A 21,600-nucleotide genomic window follows, 5' to 3' on the forward strand; every position below is an offset into this window, starting at 1 on the left:
GCCTTTTAAAAGGTCCTTAAAGTAGTATTTTTAAAAGTTGGGTCTTCCTTTATTACTCCCATCCTTTTCAATCCACTTAATTAAAAATGAGTTTTTGAGACAAGCAGGATACAACAAATATTTATTTGTGTTCACTAAGTAAAGATTGTGGTGTCTTTGTTCATTTTAAATGTTTTGGTTTTTAACTGCATGTAGTTTGTCAAATGAGGCCTCCTTAGTTATTGGTATTATAGTTGTGGGGATTTGGCATAAATGTGTCATATAAACCAGTATGAATTCACTTATTTTCAAATTTTATTATTCACTTTGCCTACTGTAAAGACATTTGTCTTTATTTTCTCCAAACTTGGATGATGCAGCTGGCAGTCATTTGCTTGTGTGTGTTCTATTTCAACTTCCCAGGTCAGCCATTCCTTAATCCAGATGGCACTCCAGTTGTGTACAATCCTCCTATGCCTCAGCAACCTGTTAGGACCCAAGTGCCTGGACCTCCGCAACAGCCACCTCTTCCCACGCCACCTCAGCAACAGCCAGCAGCTAATCACATCCTCTCACAGGTGCACATGTCAAACACATGACGCTCATGTTGATGATTGATACTGTCACATTGTCATCTGATAACAGGGGATCAGTAGGTTGTTCTGTCGAAGCATATGTTAAGAAGTAATAGCTACACAGGTATGGGTAACTGGACTCTTTCCGCTCCAAACTTCAGAAGTATCAGTTCTGCTCATAACTGAACATGGTAGGCAGCTTTTCTTAAACATACAGATGTTTTGGTATGAAAATATTATGTATCAAAAACATACCAAGCCTAGATTGCTCTGGAAAAGTGGCTCTGCCTTTGTCCTTAGGCATACTGTGTGGTAGTCCTGGCATTAGTCAGCAATCTGGGAAGAGAGTTAATCCAACTGAAATCTATCTCCTTGTCTTAAGGTTATTTTTCAGCTGGATGAATTCTTGGGCTGTACTGCCCAAGCCGTACTGATAGCACAAAAGAGGTGGCTTAGGACTGGTAGAGCATGAATGCCTCCTTAGTTGCAGTTTGGCTTACTCTGCTCACAGAACTGCACGCTGAAGGACAGGATGTATTTTATCCTCGTCTTGTACAAGAGGAATTTATTATAACAGGCCAGATGAAAGATGACCTCAGCCCTTGAAGAAGAAGACGACCAAAGCAAAGAGTGTGTATGGGCAGCAGAAGGCAGGGTTCTACCTCTTTTCACAGTCGCTATTTCAGGCAGCAAGCTACTGGCTGTAGTCTCCTGTGGTGTTTTCAAATTGTTCTCAAATTTTATCAAAAAGTTATTTATAGACCTTCGTCTAAACTTTTATCTTTGTTCATTTTGACTATTCACGTTTTCTGCTCAGGATAACTGCGAATGCCACAGTAGAGATGGTCTGTTTTGAAAAAAGGTTTATTTGTACTCTTTCTCACTATCTTGTTTCTGGAAGTGTGTACATGGTATTTTGTTTTTCTTCACAAATTCTTTACTGCTTCTGTGATTGACTACTTATGGATACTGAATTTGAACCTGCACAAAATATTGTCAGCAATTATACTTCTCTGATGTTCAAATAACCATGATCTAGAGAAAATATTTTGATATTGTTGAATAAGTGAAAGTAATATGGTTTAATCTGTGGGTAGTAGTAGATTCATTCTGTCTTTAGATGCTTTGAAACAGCTTGTACTTAGAATACACATGTGGTTTTTATTTTATAATTCTGAAAATCTCTGAAATAACCAGTAAATGTCAAATAAAAGCTCTTTGCTGACTCACAGCTAATATAATGTATAACTAATAAAGCAAACATATTTCTGCTGAGAGACAGAGATAAAACTACCTCTGTTTTCATTCTATGCAGTCTTGAACTTAAAAAAAATATCCATTCCCTTTCTGGCAATGGACCATAGTTTCTTTTTTCTATTACAAAAGACTTTGATTTTGTTTTCACTTCTCTTGCTCTGATGTTAACCGTGTTTATAAACCTGTTATTTCTTCAGCCTATGCGGCCTCTGCAGCCTTCTTCCCAGCCTGTTCAGTACTCTGCAGTCTCTTATCCACCCCCGCTCCTGCCAGTCTCCTCTACACAGCAATATTCTGTGGTACTATATCAACTGTTCATCTCCTCTCTGCACGGGTTAATCTTTAGTGGATGCTGACCTTTGCTTGGTTGTTTGAAGATGGTGTGTGGTACAAGTGTAATGACTGGCTAGCTTTTTAGTCAAAATACTGCCTGAGCTGGGGGGAAATAATTCCTGAGATTTTAAAGTCTTTATTTCAAGTTCAGCAGAAACGTATACAATTAGGGTTATGTCTATATATCTCTAGATATATAATATTTCCCTTTGAAAAGGAACAGCTTTTCAATGTTGTTGTTTTGTTGGCCAATCAGTACCTTTTTATAAAGTCTCTGGATTAACCTCTTTCCATCCTTTCTTATTGTTTCTTGGATTGCTTGCTCTTCTGCTGCACATTAACACATTTTGAGGGATCATTGTTCTGGTTTTTGAGGTTATCTTTTTCTAACCTCTTTGCCAGAACTCTTAATGCTCCTGCTTCACTAGCATCCCTTGTTTAATAAATAGAAGCTGGGAATGAATTATAGTAGTCTTTTGTGTTTAAAAAAAAAAAAAACAAAACAGATAAAAAAGAACCTGGCACAAATTGAAACTGAAACCTTGTAAAGGAGAAGTTATCCAAGGCAAAATCTGAACTAGAGTCCAGGTCAAAAATTTGAGGCTTCCCAACTCCCAACACTGCTCTGACACTCTAATGAATGCATGTTTGGGTTGGGTTTATGTAGCAGGGGTGGTTCTGCAAGGAGAGACCAGGAGCTGCTGCCGTGTGTCAGACAGAGACAATTTCAGGCAGCACCAGGACTGACCCCGCACTGCCCAAAACTGAGTCAGTCATCGACACTGGTGGCATCTCTGTGATAATGTATTAGAGAAAAAAAAGCACTGTGAGGGAGCAAGAAACAACTCCGCAGACACCAAAGTCAGAGGGAGAAAAGGGGAGGAGGTGCTCCAGCTGCTGGAGCAGAGATTCCCCCGCAGCCTGGGGAGAAGGTGGCTGTGAAGCAGGTTCTCCCCCTGCAGCTCGGGGAGGATCCCACAGCAGAGTGGGTTGGGGTGCCCTGAGGGAACCTGCAGCCCGTGGAGGGCAGGAGCAGGCTCCTGGCAGGAGCTTTGGCCCCGCAGAGGGAGGAGCCCACGCTGGAGCAGGTTTGCTGGCAGCACTTGTGACCCCATGGGGGACCCATGCTGGAGCAGGGGAAGAGGGTGAGGAGTTCTCCCCCTGCGGAGGAAGGAGCACCAGAAACCAAGTGATATTAACCAATAATAGCCCCCATTCCCTGTCCCTGTGACACACAGGGGGAGAAGGTCAAAGAGTTAGGAGTGAAGTTGAGCCTGGGAAGAACCAGGGGGGTTAGGGAAGCTGATTTTAATTTTGTTTTCATTTTTTACTATCCTACTTGCTCACTGATTGGCAATAAATTAAATGAATCTTCCCCAAGTCAGATCTGTGTAGCCTGTGATGGTAATGGGTGAGTGATCTCCCTGTCCTTTTCTTGACCCATGAGCTTTTCATCTTCTTCCTCCCCCTGTGTTGCTAAGGATGGGGGAATGATAGAGCAGCTTGGTGGGCACCTAGGAGCCAGCCAGGGTAAACCCACCACAGTGTTATACAATAGCCGTTTTAGTATGTATTCAGAGTTTTTGTTTTGTTAATATTTTCAACATTAATTAGAAATATCTTGTAATAATAGATACAGATTTATGAGTTCTATAGCATGCATATAATTAAGACTATCAGAACTGTTATGTGTACTTTAGGTATGCGATTCTAAAAAGGATTTGCACTTCAGGGAGGGTGTTTTGTTGTTATCCATGTTGTTTCTCATGTTATTTTAGAGTTTGCATATCTGTGGACTTCAGTTAGTGTAACTTACCTCCTTCATAATGACATGAGAATGGTTAATTAACCAGTGTGAGCTTCCTATGTAAGCTTAGCCTATGACTAAATAGCTGTTAGTAGCAGCTAGTTCAGGGGTCTTTGTGCTGTGATTCACAACCATAAGGTTGTTAAAGCAGAGAATGAAACTCTGTCCACGTTTATAATAACTTCAAAGCATTTCACATTCAGGAAATGGGTTTAAATCCTAAGTGTGCTGGCAGTTTCAAAAATTTATTCCTGCTGATGGTAACTTAAGTAACCTAGTGAGAAGGATATGATGGTCTTGGTTCATAATCTAAATCCAACATGTGTAGTCAGTACCCAGGAAAGTTTGCTTTACCCATTATTGGTAATACCATGTTTCAGTAGTTAATCGTGCTTGCACTGTACATAACACTGTAGGACAAACTGACCAGATCAGAATTCACTCATATTGGTAGTGTAACAGAAATAAATGGGCATTGCTTGGGTTTATCCTTTGGACATTTTTAGAGATAATATTAACTCATAATTAAATGTCAGTATCTCGAAACTAGGTATTATGAAAAGCAGAATGTAAAATCCAACGTAGAAAAGCATTATAGTTGCATTAATATGCATCATTAAAGAATGAAATGCCCAAGCCAAAGTTAGATTGTTAATCTAATGAAAATACGGCTTTTTAGGCTGTAAAGATATTCTAAATGAAGTTTTTTGTGCAAAATCATATTTCCAGTAGTAATTAAGAATATCTTGAGCCTCGGAAAGATAAAATTTCATCATAAAATGGAACGCAGCTAATCAGTAAAAGACAGAGCTTGCACTTACTCTTTCTTGATTAACTGCTATCTTCTTCAGGATGATCTAAGAGAAGATCAAGTAGTCTTAAAATATTTCTAATGTTTCTCCATGTTTGGAGAGTCCACTTTTGATGAACCAAATCTTCCTGTTTAGCAGACAAATACAATACGAGTGATCACTTCTAATTTCCAGCATATTGATAATTTGGTGCTGAATTGCTTGCGAAGAAAAGGAGCTTGGGGTTACAGTAATAGACGTTTCAAATTTCCCAGAGCTCCTGCAGTGCTCAGTGCAATCAGTATCATCATTCCAGACGTTAATAAAAATACAGATAGTAAGTAACCACTTGAACACATTTCTTGCAGCTGTTACTTGATTTCAGGCTAAAAAAATTAATCCTTGCATGTAGTATAATACGAAGTTAGAGGAGTGTGCCTTGTTACTCAGGATTAGAGCCTCATTAACTTAAGCTCTTAAAACCAAAAGTTACTTTAGCAATACTAATGCCTTCTGCTATTTTAACTGGGGATAGATGTTTTCACTCAAGCTTTGGAGTCCAGACAGAAAATGTTAGTGACACAAATTCTGACTTTTTGATAGTTGAATTCTTACAATAAGTAGAGGCAGATGTAATCCAGAAATGGAATATTTGCAGTGAAATGAGTGAAGTCTCTATATGTGGATGTTCTCCTGCTGTTAGCTGTGAAGATAATTTACTGCTGTGTTCCATCTTTACTGTTGTTCTTTGGCTGATGTTGCTATTGCACAGTAATTTGAGACATGCATATCTGAAACTTAATGAGATAATGGCTATTTTATTCTCTTTTTTTCATGGACGTACATTTGTGAATGTAATTTTTCCCTTTTTTGAACTATTGCAGCAAGACAACCTAGGATCACAATTTAGCCATATGAGTCTTGCCCGCCAGCCACCTGCTGATCCCGCTGAACCTCATACTGCGATGTTCCAGTCCACGGTAGTCCTACAACCCCCACAGCAATCTGGTTATATCATCGCAGCTGCCCCACCTCCACCACCCTCTGGGCAACCAGTTTCTGCTCCAGGCTACTCAACATCTAGCCACCCTGTCAACCAGCAAGTACTCCAGCAGCAGGGATATATGCAGCAACCTGTGCCACAGGTACAAGGGCTCCGTTTCCATCCTCCCACAATCTGTATTTAAAAACTGATTACACTCCCCCATTAACGAGCTTTTTATATGGTGTGAAGCTCCCTGTTAAACTGCAGCTGTGTGCATTTATTATAGGGTTGGGGGGATTTTCTGTTTTATGTGCTTTGAAGTGAATGACCAGCTTACTTGAGGAGCAGTAATCACCCAGGTTTTCCTGTTTAACTGGTGAGACTCATGTTCTGCAGAGTTTACTAGTGTCTGGGACGTTTGTGGAAATTGGGAACTGTTACTTCTGCACTGAAAGTAGAAGAAATTGGCTGTTAAAGAGGGAATTTATGTAGTATAAGTATTTTTAATTGCTATTTAGATTTAGTTGCACCTCAATAAGTTTTGCATCTTTCTTTTATCATGTAATTGTTTTTGTGTTTAGGTGTCTGCCTTCTATAAACTTGCAGGTAGTGAATCTTTTTAATTGTTTGTTTTCAGATGCCAGCTTGTTATTGTACCCCCAACCAGTATCCGCACTCCAGTCAACAATACCGACCTGTTTCTGTCCATTACAACACACAGCAAAACCAACCACTGGCACAGCCTGGGCAGCAGACAGGTTTGTGGAACTCTTTCAGCATTTCATTACAACACTACCTGTGCATTTCCTCCTGGTTTTGCTTTTGAAATGTATTTTGCTCTAAATTTTCAAATAAGGAAGTTCAAATATGGGATACAAAGTGTAACTAAGGTGGAAAATGAGAGTCAGATCTTCTTGAAACTGGAAATTTGAGCCATTACTATGAGTGGTTCATCGTGTAACTGTAATTATTAGAGGATAATATTTTTTAAGTTTAGCACTGAGAAACTTGTAACTTTGTTACTAACTTGTTACTAACTTGCAAAGTAAGATGAATTAGTAACTTTAAATGATGTCAAGTTGCAGAGAAGGACCTTAGCTGAAAGTTCTAAACAAAGGATACTAATTTTAGATGTTGCAGCGTGAAAGTAGTGCTGTGCAGAAGACACTGATGATACTCTTTTGTCTTTCTGTCCAATGGTTAAAGGTATCTGGGTATTGAACAGAATATGTAATGGGACTTAAGGGATTAGTGTTAGTTTTCTGCTCCTCCTATTTTTAGTAAAGACTTTTCAACTGTTTTCTGAGTTACTTTTCTATGAATGTTATGAAGCTGTATTTGTTTCCTTTCTTTCCTATTTTCTTTTTTCCTTACAAATTGTAATTGTAGCTACCATTATTCTGATAATCTATACTTAGAAATATTGTTATGACTACTTCAGTAAGATTTGGATTCCTGAAGCAAAGTTAATTCTGACTAATATCTTGACTCAGAACTTTGAGAAGTAACTAGTGATGTTTAGTGGCACAGATCCTTAAAAAATAAGGCTTTTATACCATGTCTTAGTTGAATACATTACACCTAGTGTCCTTTTGAGTTTCCTTCAGGAAGAAGGATTTTTTTCATTTCTCCCCTCACCCCTATATGTTGCTCTACAGAAATAGGATGAAAGATCAGCTTTTACAAATGATAACTAGATTTCTTTATAGCTGTTCTATGAAATAGCCTGGAAGAGGGCAAGTTCCCTCTTCCTTGTCTAGGAAGTGTTCCAACTGCAGCAACACTTGAAGTTGTTATTCGGGGTTCAGGTCACAAATTTACGTAGGATTATTTCATTGCAGAATCATCAAGATGTGATGCCTACTTATGGCAGGGTTGGCAGATCATTTTAAAATACTGTTGGTACCTGTTTCCTGCAAAATAGATCACCACTTTTCACTCTTCTGAAGTGAAAGTATATTGAAATTTTTCAAAGAAAAACTAATTACTTGGTTTTACAACTTGTTTTATCCGCTAGTGTTAAAGATGTGTTATCCCATGGCATTACACAACCTGCTTTCCTTCCTCAGAATTTTTCATACCTAGGCTACTTAATAGCAAAAAGTGAGGCTCAGCTGGGGTAGCTGCCCATTTACAGGGACACCCTCTGTGAATAGCATACAAACTCTCTAAATCGGAGAGAACCCAGTGTACACATGTAAGGGAGGAAATGGTTGCTATTAGGTAAGTAAGTTTGTTTCTTGTATGTTTTTAGCTCTAAGTTTTAACTGAATTTTTCTGCCTGTAATGAGGACAGGGTGAAAAGCATCAGCACCTGAAATCTCCCTCTGTGTCCTAGAAGAAATAAGAAAGCTGTGCAGAGAGCTACTTTACTGCTTTGAATATGTACCTGTAACCCTGACACCAAGGGATCGTATTTAAGTAGCAAAGGGGTGGTCCAGCCAATAATTCCATTCAGTCTTGTTTGATTCCATGGTATTTACTAGCACTGATGGTAGAGGAAGTATTTTACTAGCAACTGTATAATAGTGTTTAACTCAAAATCTCCAAATTGCTACCTAGCCTTTGCAGGCTCTCATTTACTGCTTTAGAGGCAAATTAGAATCAGCATTCTAGAGATGGAAGGTTCTGTGTCATGTTTTCTATTCTGTGAACCGCTCATGAGATGGTGTATTTTGAAATTATCTCTGGTAGATTTTTTTTTTAAAGCAGAAATATTTGTATTAAGTTGACACAGTTACATCCAAAATGGTTGATGTGTATTAGTGACAGCTGTTTTTGAGACAAAAGGCACCATGTTACTTGGCTGACAGCAATGTGTCTGGTCAAAAATGAGAATTTACAAATCTTATATTCTATAAAAGCTATGGGATTTATTCATGTTATATTAAGTGGTTACTAACAATGAAATAACTTTGCAAACACAAATTTAGATAAAAGATGGCAGCTTCTGAGAGCGTGGCAACTGAAGCCACTTTTAGTTTAACATCATGCAGTGGCCTGACTTTATTTATGAGCTGTTGGATTCGGGGCCGTAACACTGTCTGAGAGGTTTACATTTCTCACAGTGAACCGGTCTCTTTTTCAGCTGCTTCTTGGCTTCCATTGTAAAGGAGTTTCAAGTGAAACATTTGGGGGATTCACTTTTATTAAAAATGCTTTGGTTGCCCAAAAGATGTTGGGAGAAGAAAACTCTCTTTACAAAAAAGGCATTTCTGATTGCCATGATAATGAAGGCTCAGTTACCATGAGACCTAACTACAGGTTGATTAAAAATCTTATCTGAACTACAATTACCGTAGGAACATCAGCTGAAGTTCAACTAGCTTCTGCTTCAGACTGGCCCGTGATAAAACTATTACAGTTGTAATAATAGCTGTAGCTGTAGTAGTTGTAATCAAGCTGTGCTCATAGCCTGGTCACCAAGCGATTGTACTTGCTTTTCTGTTCCTGAATAAAGGCCGTTTCTCACTCTTAATGTGTTACTCAGAAAATGTATTTCTGTATCCTGTAAGTTAACTTTTTTTCTATTAACAGTGATTTATTTTTCATTGTAAATATTAAGAAGCATGATTTTTTTTATCTGCTGTTTCAGAGTATTTCTCTGTAATGAGACAGTCTGCTATGGCACGTGTGGGTTTTGTGCTGAGTGCTGCATTTCTGCCAGACCACTCACTATGCAGAGGTGAAACTGTGAAGCTAAAAATAGAGCATTCTTCGACGCTGTGGGGAACCGTCTTGGCAGTCAGTTTATATTGTTCCAGTTCTCTCTGCTTGCCAAAATGATCATATCTGTCTCTGGAAGTGCCAGAAAAAGCTGAAAAATATTCACAGCTACGTTGCAATTTCTGGGAAATGAGGGGTTTAGGTTGCAGATGTATTGATTGGATCTGTCATATACCGCAACTTCATATTCTGCTGCTTTTTAGGTGCTGTAGATAATTTTGTAAAGTACCTTTAAGCATTTTGTTTATTACAGATTGATTTTTGTGTACCATTCAAAATTAAGAGTTACTAAAATTTCTAATTACTAATCCTGATTTAAGCATGCATTGTTCTGAAGTTTTGTGTAATACTCTGAAAACATTTCTAGTGTTGTGTGTTTCTAATGAATAGCTCTCTTGGTTTTAACAAACTGAATCTTCTTCCCTTCAATTTTCTGAAGCAATATGGGATTGTATTAAGTTTTTTAGTCTTCAATTTTGCAATTTCTTCAGAGACAGCCAGCTGAGACTGTTAATTCAGTGTTCATTGTACCTTCTGTCTATGTAATCAATGAACATTGGGTTTTATTTACAAAAAAAGTGGTTTAGGGTAACTGATTTCTTTTCAAAATAGACCATGCAATTTTTTAAACACAGTTAAAAAAAAAAAAATGCAGTGAGTGGTTGCAGCTATATTTGCTTTTATTTTAGTCCCATACCCAGGTAGGGAGCATGGGCAATGTCAAGGTCAGTAGAATGTGAATGTGTCCAAGTTCAATGCAGACTCTTCTTGCAGTCAGTGCATCTTGACAAGCCCAGTTTTGTTATTCTAGAGCAGTAACTGACTTTGTCTCAGAAACACTGCTAGTTATGTTTTTTGCTCATGTGGTAAGTAGCACGTACCTCTATAATAAAATATGACAAAAATAACTTGTGTTCTGCATGTGTTTTGATCATGGTAGCAGTTACCTACTACATGCTTTAAAAAAAAAAAAAAAGTGGGCGTTAAGGTTGGACCTAATAACTGCTCAGATTTCCTGTTTGGCACTCATGCTTGGTATCTTATGGTTTTTCAGGGGTTTTTCAGGCCATTTTTGAAAGATAGCAGAGGATACCAGTTTAATAATAAATTGTTGTAGAGGCACTGTAGAGGTGTGAATATGAAAATCTTTCATTTTTTTCCCCCAAGATAATTTTGAATATAAAATGTCTGCCACTGTATATGAACTGGCAACTTTTCCCAGTTGTTTTTAGCATTACAGATTTAAGTAGAAATTGTCCTTTTTCAGATGATTTGCCCATGTGACTTACACTCATTTCCTTGAAATGGGATTCATTTTTGAATTATAGCCAAGATGCTCTCATCCCTAGGGCACCAGAAGTACCAGCAGAATTTAGCATAAGTAGAATTTCAAAACCAGAGTACCTAGAATGGTCTTGTTCATAAGAAAAGACAATCAGTTGGCTTTGATATTATCTAGCATGCTTTGTTCAAATGCATTCAGCTTTCACCTACCAATTCAAGGTGTTAATGCATGTAACTCACTTAAAGTGTAAATAAGTATTGCAAGCATGGGAGCAGCACTGCAAATAGTATGTATAATATTTCGTGCTGGATCCAAAGGAATAAATCTGTTAATTGTAATGTTGGCTTCTTTTAATGTGCATGGTAAGTTCAACCGCTATGAAGCGGTCAGATCTAAAAAGTCATTGGAAAATGCTATACATACATTATCACGTGGACAGTTGTGTGTAAACTGTGTTCATTATTTCAAAATAAGATTTAAATGTGTAATTTCAGGTTACCAGGTTTTGCCTAACCAGCAGCAAAACTACCAAGGTTTAGTTGGAGTTCATCAGTCTCAGAATCAAAATCTAGTCAGTGGCCAACACAACAACGTTGGGAATCAAATTCAAGGTGTGATTGTTCCGTATCCTTCAGTGCCATCTTATCAGGTGGGTAATGTATTCAGAACTTTCCGATTGCTCTTCTCTGTTTGCCTTTTTTTCTTTTTTTTTTTTTAGTACATTGCTTTGTAAATGGTAGAAAGCTGCAAGCAGGTGTCTGGGGACAGAAATTAAAAAAAAACCAAAAAATCCCACAGTTGAAGTGAAAAGAAAATCTGTCACAAGTGCACAAGTTGTAGTCATGGTGAAAGCCAAGTGCTGTGTTAATTGCAACTTAAAGGATGAAGAAGAAAAAGCTCATAAGATTTCCCTCCTTACCTCCCTGCTTTCTGTTGTAGAGAGAATCTTTTATTAATGGATGGAGTCCCTTGGAACCATCATTTCCATTTGGGGGAGGAGGGGATAAAAAGTTTTTTTTAATACAGCACTATTATTTCAACTACTGTTATCACTAGTCTTCTGGATTTAGACGACTCCAAATCTTTCAGTTTCTGGGGTTTTTTTTCTAAAAATTCTTACACAAACTAGGTGATGGTCAAGAAACAGAAACCTTGTCTGTAGAAGAAAATCTTAATGTGTTCTCAATTTTAGGTTTCGGTGCCTCAAGGTTCCCAAGCAGTGCCCCAGCAGACATATCAACAGCCTGTTATAATTCCCGGTCAGTCAAATCAAGGGTTGCCCACAACAGGGATGCCAGTTTACTACAGTGTCATTCCATCAGGTCAACAGAATAACTTAAGGTGAGTTGAACTCAGTTATTTGATTTCTCAGCAACTAGGCTTAATTGGACTGTAATAACTGACAGGATCTGCTATAGTATTGCATATATTAAAATAGATTTTAAAGGCAGAGTTACAGACACTTTATTTATTTTTGCTCTTATGCAGTGAACTGAAGCAACCAGTACTGCTTTAATGGAGACATACTTGTCAGACTGGATTCCATATCACTTTGAGCAATACTTTACCACAGTTTCACATCTTAAGTTTTCTACGTTCCTTTTCTTGTACATGAAACACCAGTGTGTTCTGTAGCAGTGCCTTTTTGCTGCAGTGTTTAAGATGACCATCCATATTCGCTGGTTTTGTCAAAGATACTACTTTAATAAGGTGTAGAGAAAAGAGAATTTGAATCTCAGACTTTGTTCCTTGTTTTTGGAGCTGTGTCTGGAAGGAGCTTGGTTTACTTTGTTGTTGCTAACGAGGCCTGCTGGCACAAAGCTGTCTATGAAATAAGTATAGGAACCTTCTATGCTTGGCTTTTGATAATTAACTTTTATTTTACCTACCTTGATAACAGCAAATTGGTCTGCATGTACAGAGCACCCCGTGTATACATGTATGTCCCCAACACAGTCTGAGTATTTTTGAGAAGGGATAGACAGATACCTAAAAGAATTTGTTAGGATTAATCCTTGATACAAATTTTTCTTTCTCTAGTTTTCTGAACTTAAAAATGTGCATCATTTAAAAATACCTTGCTTGCAGCTTTTAAACAAGCAGTAACAGTATGAAGCTTGCTTCATCCTTTTGTAAGTGCGGAGACTTAAATAGTATTTGTGTCATCACTCCATGGCTTCATCTACTTAAATCTGAATTCTTGTTCTTTGTATCTGAAGGTTCTTTTTATCCCTCTGTAGTTATATTTGAGGTTCAATGAAGTCACAGGTAGACATAATCCCAGACTTTTTTTAAAGTACGTTTTGTCACTTGATCTTTTGCATCATTTAGAATGTGTCTCTCTTTTGAACAGGGAAACATTTGTTAGGAATTCAGAGCAGGCTAGCAAGTAACGACAGCATCTTGCTTTAATCAAAATAGTTATGTTGCAGCACTTTGACAAGGAAACCAGGATACTGTTCTGCAGGAACTGAGTAGTGTCAAACCTACAGGTCACTACTGAAAACTATAATCAGTAGAGAGTTGAGGAGATGTGTGAAAGCACACATCCCATGCAGATAGAAAACCATCTGGTTTAGTTTTCACTGAGGTTTATTGGCTTTAATGGAAAGAAATCTTTAAATTAGAGCTATATAATTGAACTGTGGGACAAAGGATGGAACAAATGTCTTGTGATGAAATTGCAAGTCCAGCAGGTTTACAGCTACTTTTTTTCCACAGTTTGAAGTAATAATTTTTTTTTCTCATTCCCTCAGAATGTTTGCTTTATCAGATAGTACAGAAATAAGTACAGGATTGTGGTCAACCAGCCTGATGTCCTAGCTCTGGCTGCATGGTCAGTTAGTGGTATGACCAGAATTCACCAGTGTCTGTTACTTACCTGTTTTTTCCCTGAATGCCCTGAAAAATACCTGGAATAAATAAACTTTTACAGTTCCTACATATTGCAAACAAATGAAAGGTCGTTTATCTCCTTGAGTCACCTTTCTTCTCCCACACCTACTTTGGAAAAGCCATGGGAAGGCAACTGTCTCTTTAAGCTGGGTTACTTCACCCTGAAGCAGAGGTGTGCTCCCTTGGTGTGCTCACTAAGCTGGCTCAGCTGCACAGGGCCAGCCTCCACCTGAGGGACTGCTCCTGAAATCCTCATGGCCGGTTCTGTGGGGATCATTTAACTGAGAGTTAATTCTGGTTAATTGGGCAAGACAACAAATTGTCTTTTTATTATTATTCTACATGTCTTTATACTGATACAGCACTATCGACACAAAAACAGCATATCAAAAGAGGTGAATTAATATCGCTTCTTAATGTATGCAGGGTAGGTTCTTGCCAAGGAAGAGGTGAAACTTCAGTCTTCTGAACAATGAGTAGATTCAGGTGTAGGTGGGAATATTACCGATTTTAAAATTAATAAAATCTCAGTCATTTGCACTACGTGTAGACAGCAAATGCAGCAGTCATGATTAAATGTGTAGTAGAAATGCCTGTTAGTGATGTTCTTTTTATTATTATTATTGCAGTTCATCAGTAGGATATTTGCAGCCTCCTGGATCAGAGCAAATACAGTTTCCTAGAACATCATCACCGTGCAACTCTCAGCAGCTTCAAGGACAGCAGTGTGCAGGTTGGGGGAATACAGTTTTTAGTGAAAGACTTCAACAATGTCTAGCTATTATTATGCTGGGTGATTGGATATTTGTTATTAAGGGTTTGATTTAGAGTTAACTACTGTATTATATTTCCTTCTGTGATCCATTTTTTGAAGTTATGTTGGAGGGAGATTACCTTGACATCTCAAGTTGTTTATCATTGAAAGCTCTCACACTACTTCCTTAGAATTCAGTAATGAACATCATAATGCTTTACACATCTGCTGGTGAGTAGAGACGAACACAGGAACTATATGCTGTCAGCAGAATGACTTCCAGCTTTTCCTGAACAGCCGCATGGGTGTGAAAATTGTGAGATTTGGGTTTACATTTCATAGGATGAGCAAGGTACATTTTGGAAGCAGTATACTTGGCTCTTCTACTCAAGAAGCACTGTAGATTTCACTTAATGGAGTAGGAGGACCAATTTTCTTAAGAGTTCCTGAGGGTGAAAACTAAATATTCCGGGTTTGGACAGAGAGGAGAGGTAGCTCTTTGACCTGCTGAAAAGCAAATGAAATTACTCCAAAGCTGTGTGGGGTGTTCTGGTTTTGTTTTTATGGTAGCCTTATTTACTGCTTTTACTTCCATAGTTTATAGCAACCATTCGAGTCAGAAGCCATCACCTCCTACATTATTGCCACCTTCATCAAAGTCAAAGCCACAACAGGCTGCTTCCATTGTGCACTACAGCATAGTGTCTCCACCCTCATCATGTAAAAGTTCGCCCACTGGTCTTTCCATCATGCAGCCAATAAAAGGTATATTTTATTGGGATTTTCATCTAAGCCATTCTGTCTAGAAATCTGTTGTAAATTATCAGACTGATTTCATGGCTAACTGCCAGAACAACTGCAACCTGAGTGCCTTCTCTGTAAATACTTTTTTTTGGTATTTCTTCATCTGAATTGCTATTATTCTAACTTTTTTTCATGACAACTCTGAACTTAAGTGAAAAAATAGCCAGCTTCATGGGGGCAGCCTGGTGGCAGCCTTCAGCAGATAACTGTCACTTAGCAGAAGCACTTAAATAAGGTCTGGAATGTTTTGATCTACAAAGTATTTGGGTAATTTTCAGGAGGTGTATAAATGGCAGTGTTGATGGCATGTGAAAACAGTAGTGACAGAGAGCTTGTCATGTTCATGGAATGTTTATAAATGTTAAGATCCAAACACTTAAAAACTCTGAATTTCCAACCATAAAATTGATGGACTGATGGGAAAATTAAGAGCACTAGGGTTAGCCTCCAGACAAGATAGAACGATCCTGTGAGCGCAGCAGTACTGTCTTTATTTCACCAATAGGGAACTGGGTAGATGAGAGGTTTGGGTGGCCAAAAAGGGGCCATCTCAGATCATGCTGTCTCAGTATTTCACAAGCAACAGATTAAACAACCCAAGGTCAGTGACCTAGATTCCACTAGAGATGTGGTGTTTCTTATAAACATTTATCTTCTAATATATTTTTAGAGCCTGTTTATTAGTAAATAGATAACATGCAGTAAAGTGGCAAGATAGCCAGGTTAGCAGTGTATTACAATTCATGGGCAGGTTTGGTTTTGGTTCCATTTTGATTCAAGTTTGTCTGGCTTTAATTCTGGAAGACTGTTGCTTCAGGATGTCTGAAATCTCTCTCACACTAGTTTGTTCTACCTCCCTAATCTGTCCTGGAAGTGCTGGTTTCATACAGTTTTGAATGCCTGGTTCAAACCTGTTAAACTGTGACTTAAGTTTGGGCAAGGGGGAACCCCTTTATGACATAGGGAGAACAAATCTTGAGAGAATAAAGAAAAGCATGCTTTTCAGTAAGTGATGAGAGGATGAATCAGGGCCACTGAGGTAAGGACAATGAGGACGCACACAGCTAAGCAGCAGAGTTGTGTTTCTTTTCCTTTGAAAAAGATCAGACTGCAAATCTGGGAAGCCTTTCAAAGATTTCTTCTGGGCTTCCCTTCTCATGGGTTTTGACAGGTGATAAAGTGTCTGCAAACTGACTCATGCGTTCTATGACACTTCATTTTGCAGGATGCTTGTTTAGGAAAATAATTCCATTTATTTTCATTTCCTGAAATGCTGTGGAACTAGAAGTAGGGCAAAGAACAAATGTTTCCGGATGTACAGAGTTTTCTTTTGTAGTTTAAACGGTATTTTCAGATTGCGATACTTTTAGAAATGGTGCTGTAGATCGTTTCAAAAGACAAGCATGGTTTTGTTGGGTGTTCTGTTTTCACAGAACAGAGATAATTCAAAAGAGTATGCTAGAGTGCTGCAGAATGAAATACTAATATAAACCAGTAATATATAAGTAAGTGCATTTATAGTATCTATAAATATATGCATAAAATATTAAACTAAAATCAGTTTTCTTGTGTAAAATGTGGTGTGTGTATGTAGATGTTTGTTATCTCAGGTTTACATTTAGGGATTACAACTTTACACTTGGAAACTGTTATGTTATTCTGACTATATAGTAGATTTGTGGTAGTTTTATATTTTATTTTGCTGTGCAACAAAGTAGAAATATTCACAGTGTGGCCTTTATAGGAACAGAGCAGGGTCTCTTAAATTTATATCCTCTGCTAAAGTTAGCTAGTTATCTGATGCTTCCATTCAGATCTAACACATGGGTAAAACTTTTTGCCATTAAACAGAAAGTATAGATGTGAAAACTTTATAGAAATAAATGAAGTAATATTAACAAATATCAATATAGTAAATATTTCAGCATGCAATTTTAAAAAGCTAATACCATTTTAATATTAGGAGGTCATTATATTCTACATTGTTTGGTTTGCTTTTCGAAGGAGTCTTTTTGTGAAGCCCAGGGATAGTTAAAACAATAGCCTGTTTTAAAAAATGCAACGTGAATGCATTTTATAATCTGCATCTGACTGCTCCTAACTGATGCTGTGATGTAGGTGGTAAATTGAGAAGATTGTAGAGTTCTCCTTTAAAGGTAGATGGTTAAATGATGATGAAACCATGTGTATTAACTGTGGCCTCTGAGAAATGCTGAAAAGAGTGGGTAGAGCAGAGAAAGAAACTGCAACCAACCATTTAGAAGCAAACAGGACATTCTAGAAGTTACCTGGGCCAGAGCCAGGTCAAAGGGGTAGGACACAGCTGCTCTTGCGGGCAGCCTCTTGTCACAGCTCCTCACGAGAAACCTTTGGAACAGTGCTGGCTTTGGAGCTCCTCTCCCCTGCCTTTGGCCTTCCTGTAGCACAGCAGTAGCCAGGTGGTGCAGGGTGTGGGGATCAGTGTGCAGACTCTGCCCAGAAACATACCTATACAGGACTTAATAAATGTGGGCAGTTGTGCCTTGGACTAAAGATTGATTCCAGGCCTTTCTATATGTCATGTAAAACTAACTAGGCAATTTCTTTTTTTAAATAAAGCATATTTTTTGCTTACTATCACGTGTTCTTCAACACAGTGCTCTGACAGTAACTATGAATGGTGAATGGTGAATAGTTTCAACTACTATTAAATAGAATGATTTATTTTAAAAATATTCTCATTAATGAGTTTCAGTGGTTTCAGTATCTCTCCTAGTTCTGGGAAGCCCTCTCTAAGTTAACTATCACACATCTATCTGATAGTGGAAATGTAATTTTACAGAAGATACTGTTCTAGTTTTCTAGAATTCAGCAACTTCTTTAGGAAAACATTATGTTACTTCCCTTTTATTTTTTTGAAAATTCATGTCTGTTCGGATAAAATGAAAATTGAAATGCACGATGAACTAACTGTATCCTACTGCTTTCTTGTCTTGTAGCGGTAGCACCACCACCAGGTGGAGGAGTAGTAATGATGCAGCTCAATATCCCTAACAACCCTCAGCCTCGCAACCATTCACCTCCACAGTGGAAACAGAATAAATATTACTGTGATCATCAAAGGGGACAGAAGTCTGCAGAACTTAGCACTTTAGACAGTGCTGCGCAGGTAGGAGGGGTTTGGGTTGTTCTTGTAAGGATAACTTACAATTTGCATGAACTGCATCTTTGCATGTTTTTTCAAAAGTTCTTTTTGCAGAATAAAAATCTGCCCTGAGAATACTTATTTAATACTTCAGTCTTTGAATGGTGTAGGTGATGGTTAGCTTGTCCAACTAGGTACTTTTTAAAGCACTAACTTGTTTGTTCTAGTTGCAGCACAGTCCTCAACTAGGTAGTCCTGTCACCTCACCGGCCCAATCACCAGCACCAGCTCAGCTATCAAACATGAAGAACATCCGTCCCACACTGACACCTCTTTCTATTGTGCCCCAGTTTTCTAGACCTTTTGTCCCTGGACAAGGTATATTTTTAGTTAACTAAAACGTGTGTCTGTTTTCTATTTGAATGTTTTAAAATACAAGTTATATGAGGATTTTCTGATGAACTGTGGCTCACTTCAGTAGTATTGCTGTTGAAGCAGGATCATCAAAATAATCCACTCAAGCATCATGTAAAATTTCACCTTATTTCTCTGTACTCTCAAAAGCTTTTGATTATCTTGTTATTGTGAGAGCTTCTATAACCCACTAGCTTTCTCACAGGTGAAACTCCCCCTTTCAGCACTGAAAATATTAATGTTTGATACAATTTAGCTTCAAGCTTTAATCAAGAACTTGACACACACTGTCATAAAGCATGTAACTTTAGAGCTACAAAGATAAAATAAATAACGTGGGACTAGCTGACTGTAATACATTAGGTGAGCATATTATCTTTTGGGGTAAAGGATACAGAAATGCAATGGTGAGACAAATGTTCTACCAGACTCGCTTATTAGTTGATGATGCACTGAATCAAACCAGTGCCTAAGCAGGAATTTTTAATTCCTTTGTAGAAAAACTAGCATGATGGGATTAGAGCCTCTAGCCAATGCTGTTGCTACTTCAATTAGTATTTCAGATAGTACCCACCCAAAGACAGAAAAAATTCCTTGTAGAAGAATTTCAATCCTTTGCTGCCATGTTAACAGAAAAACAGAAAATAAGGAATTGTCAGAGATGTGACAGTTGATGTTTAACAACCAAATGATAAAAAACCCCTGTTAGTGAGCAAAGACAAACTCAAAATTAGTGGATCTGTTTTACAGAAAGATTTCCTTTAAAGCAGAACTTACACAAAATTCTGTATGTCTTCCTTATTGATAAAGAAAACCTTAATTTCTTGTCTGTCTTATCTGCTGCATAATCTTTTAGTTATTTATATTGCTTTGTATTCTGATGTTGTAAAAATTCCAGGTTGCCTGTTGTGAAGTATACCACTCAACTTTATTAATCTTCTGTGATTACTAGAAACTTCTATTCCATTGTCATTGTGGATCCTTGGAGCAAACAGGAATGTGAAGATGCACCTGCCTCTAATCAGGGATATAACCATGGAAAGGATTAAATTAGTTCACTGAGAGGAGCTTTAGCCTTATTAAGTTCATTTTGAAATGAGAGGATTTAGATAAGACTGCAGTGAAGAAAAACTTTTAGTGTGTGTTTCAGTGTAATCCTTAAATGCAAGAAAGCTTGTACCTTTTCACCTTGTGATTGGTACGTGACTGACGGACTGACATTTATTTGATCATGCCAAATGTTATTTTGTTAGCCTAGCCAAATGCAGTACTCAGTGCAGAGTTATTCTGCTCTCTCTTCTGTGTACAACATACATTGTAAGAGGAACCTGGAGGAAGATTTCATATAACAAAACCCCTTGTAATTACCTTTCTCTTCAAGGAGATGCCAGATACCCATTGCTTGGCCAACCCCTGCAATACAATCCGCCATCTTTGTTACGTGGACAAGTAACAAGCCAACAGGTATTGAGAACAATCTCCTGGCAACACTGGGGAAAAAAAAAATGGTTCAGGACTACCTTTATAACCACCACGAACAGGGGAATATGCTATCGCATGAGGAAAGGAAATGAGTGGAAGGTGCTTGTTTTCCAGTAACAGTTTATTCATTTGCCAGCACTTCCAAAAAATCAGAGAGAATATTTGCTAAAAGGATTTTCTTTTATATGAATAACTAAAAAAAACCACAACACCCTCCCCCCCAAAAAAAACCAACCCACAAACCAAACAAAAAAACCCCACCAAAAAAAAAACCAAAACAAAACAAAAAACACACCCTCAAAAAAACCAAACCACCCAAACAACCACCCACAAACAAACAAAAAAACTGATGTGGAAATTTCTAAACAAATGGGTTTTGCTTCTTAGTAAAAAAAACCCTAAACCCAAAATATTAGTGTTAGCTGCCATTTAATTTTGGGGACAGGCACACAGACCCCCTATCTCTGCCTTGCTCAGTTCTACCTGGGATCAGCCAGAAAATGTGATGGGTGGGGTTTTTCCAAGATTTGAGGTGACACTTTTTTTCATCATTTTCTCCCTTTGTTCTGAAGCCAAGGATTTAATGTGCCTGACTGCAGGATTGATAATCTCCCAAGACTAAAATTGGACATGAAAATCTTTCCTGTACCATTGTAGCACAGGTCATTTTCCAGACAGTCCTCTGCGTTGTCTTTCACTGAGCTAACCTAGAAATTTTAAGATATTGGTGCACTGTCATTCAAGTACATAATTTCTGCCAATCTTTCCAGTGTCAACCTGGAAACAGACATGGAAACAGGGGAAAGAAACCAGCAAAGAAGGCTGCTTCAGCAGATCTTGGTGCAGGAGAACCAGGTATAAAATAGCTGATTGATGCAGTCCTCCAGAAAAATGAATTATGGTGATGGGCTGGGAATGTAACAAGAAAAGCACAGGGGAGAAAAGGGCCAGAATGAAGAGTAATTGGATGGAAATGGACGTGGTAAACACTGGAGATGTAAGGATGGACAGGAGTACTTGATTTGGAGAGAGGGGAGGGGGGGATGTTAAATGAGAAAAGGGTAGTTTTGAAGGCTGCAGAAAAGACAAGATCAGGATTGGATGGTACTAAAAAGGAAAAACAAGTTTGTCACTTTACTGGACATAAGTTCTATTATATTGTTACACTAAATATACATACCCCTGCTTCCTTCTACTTGCATGAAAAGTAAAATGAAACATAAACTACAAATTAGTTCGTGCTTTTTTTTTTTTCTCCCAGATGGATTTCGGGGGACATATTAGGACAGCTACAGATTAGCTGCTTGGAGTAAGGAAAGATGTCATCCAAATAAAACCTGACATCTACATATCTTTACTGGAAATAATTTTTGTTGTGTTACCTGCTAT

General features: G+C 38.0%; 1 protein-coding gene across 11 annotated transcripts in view; it reads left to right on the plus strand.

Annotated features, from left to right (window-relative positions):
• Nucleotides 1-21,600, plus strand: part of R3HDM1 (R3H domain containing 1) — an 86,598-nt gene that overhangs the window by 63,170 nt on the left and 1,828 nt on the right. For 6 of the 11 annotated variants that reach the window (XM_026853143.1, XM_026853146.1, XM_026853144.1 and 3 more), the window contains 12 exons: nt 403-557; nt 2,009-2,110; nt 5,627-5,887; nt 6,365-6,485; nt 11,233-11,387; nt 11,931-12,079; nt 14,263-14,366; nt 14,985-15,152; nt 18,170-18,339; nt 18,543-18,693; nt 20,111-20,193; nt 20,982-21,066. In XM_026853143.1, the coding sequence (XP_026708944.1) occupies nt 403-557; nt 2,009-2,110; nt 5,627-5,887; nt 6,365-6,485; nt 11,233-11,387; nt 11,931-12,079; nt 14,263-14,366; nt 14,985-15,152; nt 18,170-18,339; nt 18,543-18,693; nt 20,111-20,193; nt 20,982-21,066 (1,704 nt within the window). The remainder of the gene's footprint in view (nt 1-402; nt 558-2,008; nt 2,111-5,626; nt 5,888-6,364; nt 6,486-11,232; nt 11,388-11,930; nt 12,080-14,262; nt 14,367-14,984; nt 15,153-18,169; nt 18,340-18,542; nt 18,694-20,110; nt 20,194-20,981; nt 21,067-21,600) is intronic. The other 5 variants (XM_026853147.1, XM_026853152.1, XM_026853153.1 and 2 more) reach the window with 3 other exon arrangements.

Source organism: Athene cunicularia (assembly GCF_003259725.1).
Source record: "Athene cunicularia isolate RWA chromosome 7 unlocalized genomic scaffold, athCun1 chr7_part1, whole genome shotgun sequence".
In the NCBI taxonomy this organism is placed as follows: Eukaryota; Metazoa; Chordata; class Aves; order Strigiformes; family Strigidae; genus Athene; species Athene cunicularia.